General features: G+C 54.5%; 1 protein-coding gene across 1 annotated transcript in view; it reads left to right on the top strand.

Moving 5' to 3' along the window:
• ADAMTS2 (ADAM metallopeptidase with thrombospondin type 1 motif, 2) overlaps positions 1-10,601 on the top strand; it is a 284,941-nt gene that overhangs the window by 265,184 nt on the left and 9,156 nt on the right. Inside the window, exons 17-21 of the mRNA XM_005870719.2 lie at positions 1,025-1,184; positions 3,211-3,343; positions 4,152-4,359; positions 5,870-5,999; positions 6,811-6,900. Of these exons, the coding sequence (XP_005870781.1) occupies positions 1,025-1,184; positions 3,211-3,343; positions 4,152-4,359; positions 5,870-5,999; positions 6,811-6,900 (721 nt within the window). The remainder of the gene's footprint in view (positions 1-1,024; positions 1,185-3,210; positions 3,344-4,151; positions 4,360-5,869; positions 6,000-6,810; positions 6,901-10,601) is intronic.

The raw sequence follows: 10,601 nt of genomic DNA on the forward strand, positions 1-10,601 counted from the left end.
TGGCTTCCTCCGTCACTGAAGCAAGCAAGCCTCATGTTCGCTTCAAGCTGCCTGGCTGTCGGCCGCCATCTTGGCTGGCAGTTAATTTGCATATCGCCCTGATTAGCCAATGGGAAGGGTAGCGGATGTACGGCTAATTACCATGTTTCTCTTTTATTAGATAGGATTATATTTTATCTGTAAAAAAAAAATAAAACCACTACAGATAAAGCTGAGTTCACTGTGGTAGGGGGTAGGTACCCAGACCCCAGCACCTCATCCCTGGGCATGCCCTCTGATTGCTTCCCCTGCAGGGACTTTCACCCCCAGATGCTGTTGGGGACCCTCCTGCCAGTGCAGATGCAGGCAGGCCTCGGGACCTGCAGTTTCTGCGTTGGTAAATTCACCTACTTGCTAAAATGTATCTGTAATCCCCAAATAAAAACTCAGCGTGATTTCCACAGCCATTTACAGACAAATGCAGAGCAGTGACATGCATGTTCCAGCTGAGGGGGAGCCAGGTGACACCCTGCTTCTTGTTTTAGCTCCTACTATAAACCAGTGTCCTTCTCACAGTGTATTTAGTGCCACATTTTTCACATTTTTGTGCTTTAATGGGATGATTTCACTGTTTAAAATGGCCCCAGGCATAGTGCTGAAGGGCTCTATGCAGTTCCCCAAGGTGAGCAGCTGTGGGGTGCCCCATGGAGCCCATGCAGCGTCGGGGAGCTTCTTGCAGGCCTGCATTACAGGGCGCTGGCCCAGAGTCAGGGAATTAGCAACTTATATTAAGTACGGGTCCTTAAATAGAAAACGTGTAAAATATAAGGTTACATGTTGACAGTAGATGAGAATGCCATGGCCAGAATCTCGCAGGACCCTAACTCCCTGCGAGCAGTGGTTCAGTGTTGGGGACTTTGTAGAACATAATGACCTACAGCGAATACCAAGACTGGGCTATAAGTTACCTCGACTGACATTTCTAAACTGGCTTCGAGGAGGTGGAGAGTTGGGCAGACACATTCATGGCCGTGTGGGGGCACAGGTCATCCCGCAGGGAGACACCCGGATCTCGCTGACGTACAAGTACATGATCCATGAGGACTCGCTCAATGTGGATGACAACCAGGTCCTGGAAGAGGACTCCGTGGGCTACGAGTGGGCCCTGAAGAAGTGGTCCCTGTGCTCCAAGCCCTGCGGTGGAGGTGAGAGGCTTCTCAGGGTGGGGCCCCGAGAAAGCCGGGGCCTGAATAAGAAGGGTCTTCTAGGGGAGGGGCTTCTGGAGCCCCCAGTGCCCTGCTGACTGCCCGGCCAGAGGCATGTGCCAGGCATGAGAAGACGGGTCCCAAGGAGGTTGAGGCAGTGATCTGTGTCTGGGTGACAAGGGCCTAGCTCTGCCTGGGATGGAGCAGAGGGTGAAAAGGAGGGAGGTGTTCAGGGCAGCAGGCCTAAAGCAGCCAGAGGGCATGTGTGGGGTCTGGTCGATGCCAACATGAACCTAAATCAGTGCGGGAGGCAGAAGCTGGCCTGGCGGGAGTTGTTGTGAGAGTGGGTTGGATGGGCTATTATGGCATCACGAGGCAGGGCACAGGGAAGATGTAGGCTGTGCTGGAGATAGGTAGAAAGGCCCCTCTGCAGGGGTCTCTCCCTGTGTTCATTCAGAAAAGCCTCCCAGACCTTCCCCAGCAGTGCTGGGTGCAGAGGAGTCCCTCCTGCCCCATACCTCAAGGAGCCCACAGTTGGGTAGGACATGCAGGCATACAGGAAGTTCTGATTTGCCCAGAGTGGTCAATGTTTCTGGGAGGGTGAACAATATCAGAAGCAAGAGATGACAGCTCAGCCTGCAGAAGCAGGGCCAGGACAGATTGCCCTCAGATGCCAAAAGGGTGTTTGCTGAGGGGCTCATCACCCACTCTCTGGCACTGACAGATAAAAGGTTTCTCTTCCCAGTGCTTCCACCTGGGTAATAGTGTCCCCAGCCTCCCCAACCCCTGTGGATTTCCTCTGCGTGTCCTGTTGATTCTTGCTTCTACATATCTCTCAGACCCATCTGCTATTCCCATCTTCCAAGCCCTGGCACCCCCTCGCTCCCTCCCTGGCCCTGTGTGTTCACTCGCCCCCAGAGTAACCTATTAAAGAGGCAGATCAGACCATGTCTCTCCTAGTGTCATAGCCTTCAGCAGCTCCCTCTGCTCTGAGGATAAAAAACAATTCTCCTCATGGCCCCTGAGGTCCAGGCAGCTTGCAAACCTCTCCACTGCTCACCCTGGCTTTAGATGCTTCTCCTGGACATGCCATGCTCCTGCCTCAGGCCCTTTGCACAGGCTGTCTCCTCCCCTGGGAGCCCCTCCCCTTCCTTCCTCCTCTACTTCCTGTGATGCATTCAGATGCCCTCAGATGCCAAAAGACTGGATCAGGCTGCCCCACCATATTCCCTCATGTCTTGCCCACTAAGCTGGGGTTCTGTGACCGTGGCACTGCTGATACCTGTCTCTATAATTCTTTATTGTGAGGGCTGTCCTATGCATTGTAGGATGTTGAGCAACACTCCCCCAGCTGTAACAACTAAGTATTCCAGATATTTCCAGATGTCCTCATGTGCAAAACCAGCCCCATTTGAGAACTGCTGCACTAGACTGTGGTGGGAGGAGACTCATAGGACATGTTCCCATGTTTAGCCAACTCCTGGGTCATGCCAGGTCCTCGGTGCATATTAATTTAATGTGGAGCAAATGGCTAAGCAACGGGAGAGGAAATGAATCCTTCTCTCTTGTCCCAGGATAGCCAAGGGGCCAGGGAGAAGGTGGTCGTTCTCCCAGGCCTCTCACCCTCACTTGCCCAAGGGCAGTGGTCGGCAAACTCATTAGTCAACAGAGCCAAATATCAACGGTACAACGATTGAAATTTCTTTTGAGAGCCAAATTTTTTAAACTTAAACTATATAGGTAGGTACATTGTTATTAACTTAATTAGGGTACTCCTAAGGCTTAGGAAGAGCCACACTCAAGGGGCCAAAAAGCCACATGTGGCTCACAAGCTGCCATTTGCCGACCACGCCTAGGGTGCTGGGAGGACACCAGGCTAGACATCTCCAAGGCCTGGCTCAGGCACACTACCCCACCCCGTCAGAAAGTTGGGAAGAACAGCTGAAGCTGCAGGTGAATCTGCCCCTTTGCACCCCATAGAGGGGCCACACTGCCCCATTGAGCCTCCTCGAGCTCTCATCTTCAGGGTCCCAGTTCACCAAGTATGGCTGCCGCCGGAGGCTGGACCTCAAGATGGTGCACCGCAGTTTCTGTGACGCCCTCCCGAAGCCCAAAGCCATCCGCCGGGCTTGCAACCCACAGGAGTGCTCCCAGCCCGTGTGAGTGCCTGGGGTTGCCCAACTCCCTGGCTGCAGTCTCTGGGTCCCACTAGAGGGAGTAGAGGACAGATCCCCCCAACTCTCTTCCCCCGCCCCCCTGGGCTGCAGTGGAGGGAGGTATGGGATCTGTGTCCACGGGGGGGGGGGGGGGGGGAAAAGGCGCTCCCCCGGGGGGGGGGGGGGGTGGTCTGGACCTCATATTTCCTGAGATGTGTATGGGTTCATTGTCACTCACCATGTTTTGTGGAGTCTAAGAGGCTGCACCTGCTTCAGACTTGCAAAGCTAAAACACTACTGTGCGTCTTAGAGATGGCAAGTGGTAATGCTCAGGTGGGGGAAACAGGCTCAGGGTATAGGGCTAGCTTCTGATCCTGTGGGAGATGTTTCCAAGACAGCCCATAGCAGTGGTTGCATCCTTGACCTCCAGGCCCAGGGTCTGGCAGGGCTTCATAGCTGGGTCCTGAGCAGGGAAGACAGTTGGTACTAGGTGAGGGCATGTGGGGTTGGGTGCTAAGGGCCTTGATACTGCTTCCAGAAGAGTCAGTGATGTCAGCAGAAGCTGAAGTCAAAGGGCAGAGACAGAGTCACAGAAGGGACAAAGGCTGACAGGGTCCTTCAGGCCTGGGCTATCCATGGCCACCCGCACCAGGGCTCCCATCAGTGGACATGTGTAGGGCTCATTATTTGCGAGACCTCGGGCAAGGGTGCAGCAAACTTATGGGGCACCTTTGTGCCTCAGAGAGCAGGAGGCCTTCCCTCTATCCACCATGGCCACAGGGGACTGACCATGTGCCACTCTCCCTCGCAGATGGGTCATGGGCGAATGGGAGCCGTGCAGTCAGAGCTGTGGGCGGACAGGCACGCAGGTTCGCTCCGTGCGCTGCATTCAGCCACTGCACAACAACACCACTCGCACCGTGCACACCAAGCACTGCAATGATGCACGGCCCGAGGGCCGCCGGGCCTGCAATCGTGAGCTCTGTCCTGGACAGTGGCGGGCCGGACCCTGGTCCCAGGTAAGTAGGTCTCCTGGCCCTGTCCTGTGTTCTCAATTCCCAAATCAAGCTTGGGCAGGACTGAGGTGGCTGGGGCATCCCACCTTTGTCTGGACTCAGTTCATGCCCTGGGCCACATCCCATAGGTCTCAGGGTACCAGTGGTGCCATGTAATCAGTGCTCTGTTCAGAAACCCAGTGGAATGTGTGTCTTCACAGCCTGGGCTCCCAGGAGGCTGAGGGCAGCCTGGGCTCCAGGTTCTTATCTCTGAAGGTGGATGTGTGGTCTAGAAGGTCAGCTAAGCTGGAAGGAGGGGACACAAACCAAGGAGGGCTTAGACTTGGGCTGCAAAGAGTAAAAAGGATGGTCTTGGGGACTGAGGAGCAGTTCTGAGGGCAGAGCTGATGTAAGCACTGACCTCCAGCTCTCAGCCAAGATCAGCCTCAGGGTCCATAATTCACAAGGAGGATCACAGGACTCAGAGGTTGGTGCACTCATGGTTATGGGTTATTACAAGGAATGCTCAGAGCACAATTCGGGAAGGGAAGAAGGGATGGCCAAAGCCAGAGGAAACCAGTACATGCCTCCAGGTGTTCCTTCCAGTGGATTCACCACGGATGCACCTAATTCTCTCAGCAGTGACATGCAGCAACACACACGAAGTACTGCCAATCAGGCAACCCACCCAAGCCTGGGTGCCCAGGGTTTTCACTAGGGAGTAGTCACATAGGCAAACGGTGCCTCTGTGTGTGATGGTATCAGTTACCGAAGCTCTAGACCCCAGCAGGAAAGTGGGTGCTCAGCAGAAATCACATTGTTGGTGCAGTGCAACTCAAGGCTTCAGGCATGAAAAACACTCACCAGACAGAGCATTCCATGGACTTGGTTCCCTGGAGCTGCCCATGGGCCAGTCCTGCAAATGGCCTTTCTTAGGACTGTGTAGGGTTTAAGCAACCGTGTCTGCTGAGTCAACCCTTTCTCACACACAGGGCAAGGACTTGAGAATTATCCTTGCTCACGGCTGGGCCAGCTGTGAGCTGAGCCAGGAGGCTGGATGTGATTGCTCCTGCTAGCCCCTCCCCATGGAGAAGGCAGAGGGGGACAGGGGCTGGAGGGGCCATTGAGGGTGCTGGTAGTATAGAGCTGGGGGAGCCTGGGGAGAGAAAGGTCAGGGGGATGATCCTCTGCCAAAACCTCCGGGACTCAGAGCTTTCCCAGTGGTCTCCAGTGCATAGCAGGTTTTTCTGGGTCTTGGGTATCCCATAGCCAGAGCATTCAGAAATGCCAGGCCCTGCATAGTCGCTCTCTTTAACTCACAATAACTTGAGACATAAGTATGTGTGCCCCCTCTTACGAGCCCAACAAGACTGAGGCAGCCACCCGAGGCTGGGGTGAGACCGAGCCAGTCTCTAGTCCACACTCTCCCGCTGCCCCTCACCACCTCAAACGAGTTATGGGGTCACATGCGTGAGGGGCTCTTCCGGGCCGCAGCATGGGAGGTGGCCCCTGACTGGTGACTCTCCACCTACAGTGCTCTGTGACCTGTGGCAATGGCACCCAGGAGCGGCCAGTACTCTGCCGGACAACGGATGACAGCTTTGGGATCTGCCGGGAGGAGCGACCTGAGACAGCAAGGACCTGCAGGCTGGGCCCCTGCCCAAGTAAGCCCTCTGTTGCCCTGTTCCCTGGGCCCCAGTGTGCAAGCCCCAAGGCCAGGGGGTTGGTCCAGGCAAATGCTCTTCCCACAAGTGGCCTGTACTCAGCGTCCCTGACCTTAAAATAGAAGTTGAGGCCTCCCAAGCTAGGGCTGGGCCCTTTCCATAGTGGGCAATATAAGGAACAGCTCATCTTCAGGCCAGGCCAGGCCCTGATGAAGGATGGAACGGACTCAGCCCACCCTGCCTTCCTGACACTCCCTGTTGGTCTGGGAAATAGAACCAGACTCACAGTGACCACACAGCAGGGCTCAACAAGACAAATGCCCTGTACCTTGCACAAACAATAACCAGAATTCCGGCTACTTACAGACACATTGGCAAATGCTCGACATGTGACCTCTTTTGGTCCCTGAAACAGCTCAAGATGTAGACCCCATACAAGTTCTGTCTACAGAGAAGGGAGCTCAGGGGGGTCCGGTGTGCCCACTCCAGCTGGGGGCAGAGGTGGTAGATCCCGATTCACTGGGTCCCTGCATTCCTGGAGCAGGCAGTTTGTGCTCAGCTGGGGAGCAGGACTGGGTGTGAAGGAGCAGTACACAGGTCAGGAGGCCAGCAGCGCCTGTGTGCCATAGCTACTCCATAGCTGAGACCAGGATGCAAAGCGTTGGGGAGAGAGACACAGGCCCATCTGTTATAAGGGAGAGCCTTGAATGCCCTCATTGCCCTTCCCAAGGATGCCAGGGTCTATGGAGCAGGGGGCTGGGAAGCCCTGGCTGGTGCCCCAGCAGCCGCAGTCCCTTTCTCTTCCCTCTAGGAAACATCTCTGACCCCTCTAAGAAGAGCTATGTGGTTCAGTGGCTGTCCCGACCGGACCCCGACTCGCAGGTCCAGAAGTCTTCGTCAAGTAACCGGCCCGTTTATAACTCTGCCTCTGCCCTCCAGTGCATGCCCTGCGCCTTGTGGAGCTTGCCGTGGGCTCCCCTCCTCTCTTTCTATGGAAAACTCCCCTGACTCTTGCTGAGTGCTCTCGGTTGACTCTGTTTTCTCCTGGGCCTCTGAGCTCGACCATCTCCTTCAGAGCTGCTGGCCACCTGGCCGGGAGGGCCAGCCTTACAGAGGCAAGGCCCTGGCACTGGCCTCTTGTGGGGGGTCCGGGACCTGGTTGGTGATGACTTGTAAAGGGTCAAAGATCTGTCATGGTGCTGGTAGGGCCAGCAGCCAAAGTGAGAATGTGACCACTTAGTGACCACCTCGTGGGGCCACATCCCTCCAAGCTGGAGCTGTAGGTTGGAAGTCAAGGGGAAGCCTGCCCATCCCCTTTCAAATGCACCCACCACCCAGAGCCTGGGGCTCTCGAGGTCTGCAGTTTGTGCTGCCATGCTGGGTAGCCCGGCCCTAAGGGTCCAGCGTTATATTGGGGGCTTCCCGGCTGCCTCTTCTGCTGCTGCTGCTGCTGCTGCTGCTGACCCTGTGCTGAGTGTGTCCTCTTGACTCATGTGACTGTGGCCTGTTTCCTGTGGCCTTTGTGTCCAACTCACACAGCCCTTGCCCCCATGCCCTGTCTCCTCAGGCAGGTTCAGGTCAAATGAAGGAGGCGTGGTATGTGTCCCTCCAGTGGGACATAGGGACACACTGCCACTCCCATTCTTGGTCCATTAGCTCCAATGGCCTTTCCTTATCATGCACACATGGCCCCATCAGGGGTGAGAGCATGAGAGAGTGAGAGACTGATGCGGATGCGGCCACCTGCCAGTGTGAACAACTACAGAATTACCTCAATTTTTATTGCTTTTTTGCTTAGACAAAACTATGTAGAAAATGCCTTAAAGTTGAAAGGTAACAGAATTGGCTACTAACTCCAGCTTCAGAGGGGGACGTGATCCAGGTAGGAGGCAGGTCCAGCAGGAAGTGGTCTAAGTTATCCATCTTTGGCCAAGAATAAGGTTTCTTAATCAGGTGGCCTGGCTCCCTGTGCCCCTTGGCCTGTGCAGGGACCCACGCACTCTCAGGCCACCTGTGTAGGAAGGACACCCACTGGCCAGTGGTGACGACTGTTGCTGGAGCCCTTGTGGGCACTCCCACAGCTCTGCCTTACTCCAGAGGGCAACATTCTTGGCCCTTCAAGTAACCCGTGTAGCATTCCCGCCGCCACCCCCACTGCACACCCCAGCGCTGTCCACCTGTGAATATAATAGCATCCCCACCAACACCAGCCTCCTGGCACTGATTACTGTTATGTAAATACTCGGTGTGTACTAATTCTCACGACTGTTAACTTCCAACTTTGACTAGGCCATGCGAGTGACACGAGTGACTCTGGGAAGGTGCCGTACACTCCTGGGCATTGTTCTCTCTGTCTACATGCACTTTGGTTTATCAGGGATATTTTACTAGTGTTTTGTATGTATTTATGGCATATTATATAGGTTTCATTGTCGTTGCTTTCCAGTGTTTGTTTTTTTTAATGAGACCATGTGAGTGTGTGCCAAAGTGACTGTGAAAATGACCTTTTATTCTTACTAACGCTGGAAGGACTTCCTGTCATGCAGCCCACAAATAAACTCAATAAAAATTTCAGTGAAACTGGGTGCTTGGGTTCGGCACACTGTTGGCTGGCTCCTTCTCGTCCTCTCCATGGCTGACGGCACATGGAGCTGTGAGTGCCCTCTGTCCCATTAGTTCCTTGGTTTCTGATTCAATGGACTTTACTGACCTTTCCTTTGCCAAATGAGATGTTTAAGGTCCCTCTACTGTGGAGACACGCCCCTCCCCTGTGAAGATACACCACTGTGACTTTGAGTTCTGAGTCATTCGTGCTAAACAAGCACCTCCAGGAACACCTGTGTTCTCCTCCTGGTTGGCGCTCTTACAGTCCCCACCTTGGAGGGGATCTGAGCCATGCAGTAAAAATGTGAGGTCAGGATCCAAGACAGTGTTGGTCCACCATCAGGCCACCACTCTGGCCCCCGGGGCAGCTTTCATCTCTCAGCTCTCTGTTCAGGAAAGAAGAGGTGCCCATCGGGCCCAGGAGAGTCTGAGTTAGGAGAAGGGCAAGGCAGTGGTGGCTCTAGACATCTGGCCTGTAATAGTCATGATTGTGTGTGCTCAGCCACGCCTGCCCTTAAAAGCCACAGGGCCTGTGCATTTATTCAGCATGCTAACAAGGACCAGACAGAAGGGTAGGGTCTCACAGGGACCTCGCATCTGGGGCCTGAGTGGTGCCCTGCCAGTGGGTAGGTATCTCTCTTCTCCCTTTCCTATGAAGGGTCCCAGGCAGGGAGGAGGAAAACAATGAGGAAGTTTGACGTGGGGTTACCGTAAGTCATGGATATGGGCTTTCAGGGCACAGTGCCAAGCCCCAGTGTCAGTTTGCAGGGTGGGGTTCATGGTAGTTGTGGCTTGAGTCCTGCCTGCCCAGTACTCTGGCCATGGAAAGGAATTCCAGCTCAAGATAGACAAGGAGACCAAGGCAACTCTGTCTAACAGAACTGCGTTCACTCAGTCTGCTTTCCGGACAAATCGAGAGAAACCCCCAGAGTGCTGTATGCTTGGGGACAGCCAAGGTGATGGAGGTGTGGGCAGACGAGGGATGCCTGCCACTTCTTTAATTTGTCACACAATCTTTTGAAAGGTGAAATGGTGCAGAGAAAAGAAAACAAAGCTTTATCCACCCCAGGCTTTTCCCAAGTGTGGGGGACAAAGGTAATTCGGGTTGCCTGTAAATGTGGCCTCAGGAGAGAGAAACCAAGATGGCGGCATAGGTAAACACTGGAGTTTGCTGCCGAGAACAACCGCTTCAAAAATACAACTAAAAGACGGAAGGGACATCATCCAGAACCAGAGGAAATTCTACAACTAGAAGGAAAGAGAAAAGCATACCGAGACTCAGAGGAGGCGCAGTGCTGAAGTAAAATACTCAGGTGCGGAGGTGCATGAGGCTGGCGGCTGAGGGCGCAGTTGTTGTTTTCAATCGGGAGGGAGTCTCAGGCTCTGAGCTCCAGTTCCGGGCGAGTCTCTAGGGACCCAGACTCATACGGGAGAAGCAGGACTGTCTGGCATCAGTCGGAACTCAAGGGCAGCTTTCTCTCCAAGGGGCTTGCAGCGATTACCAGGACATTGAGAAGCAGAGCCTCTGAAGGCAGGACTGAGAGCAGCCATAACTGCTAGCCCCGCCCGGTTGATCCCGTGGGACCTGCCCCGCCCAAGCCCTGCAGGGAGGCTTTTGCTGGATAGCCTCAGGCAAAGGCTAGATTAGCCCCTCCCTAGAGATCCAGGAGCCAGGAAACCCAGTGGTCAGAGGGGGACCATCCAGTTTGCAGCTCCGTGGAACCATAAAGGACACACTCAGGGGGCAGACTCAGTGAGCACCAAAGCCCCATTGAAGCAAGTCTTGCCCCAGAGGGGTGTCTCCAGCACAGAAGTTCTCCCACTGCAGACACAGCTGATTCTCACAGCCAATTGGCCTGGAGGTCAATTCCTCACAGTGATACCTACAACAATCAAGGCTTAACTACAACAAGACTGTGCACAAAGACCACAAAAGGGTACACCAAGAGTGTCCTCAGGTAATTGGGGAGGCTGAACCACTGGGCCCTAGAGGACACT

The sequence above is a fragment of the Myotis brandtii genome, unplaced genomic scaffold (genome assembly GCF_000412655.1).
Source record: "Myotis brandtii unplaced genomic scaffold, ASM41265v1 scaffold321, whole genome shotgun sequence".
In the NCBI taxonomy this organism is placed as follows: Eukaryota; Metazoa; Chordata; class Mammalia; order Chiroptera; family Vespertilionidae; genus Myotis; species Myotis brandtii.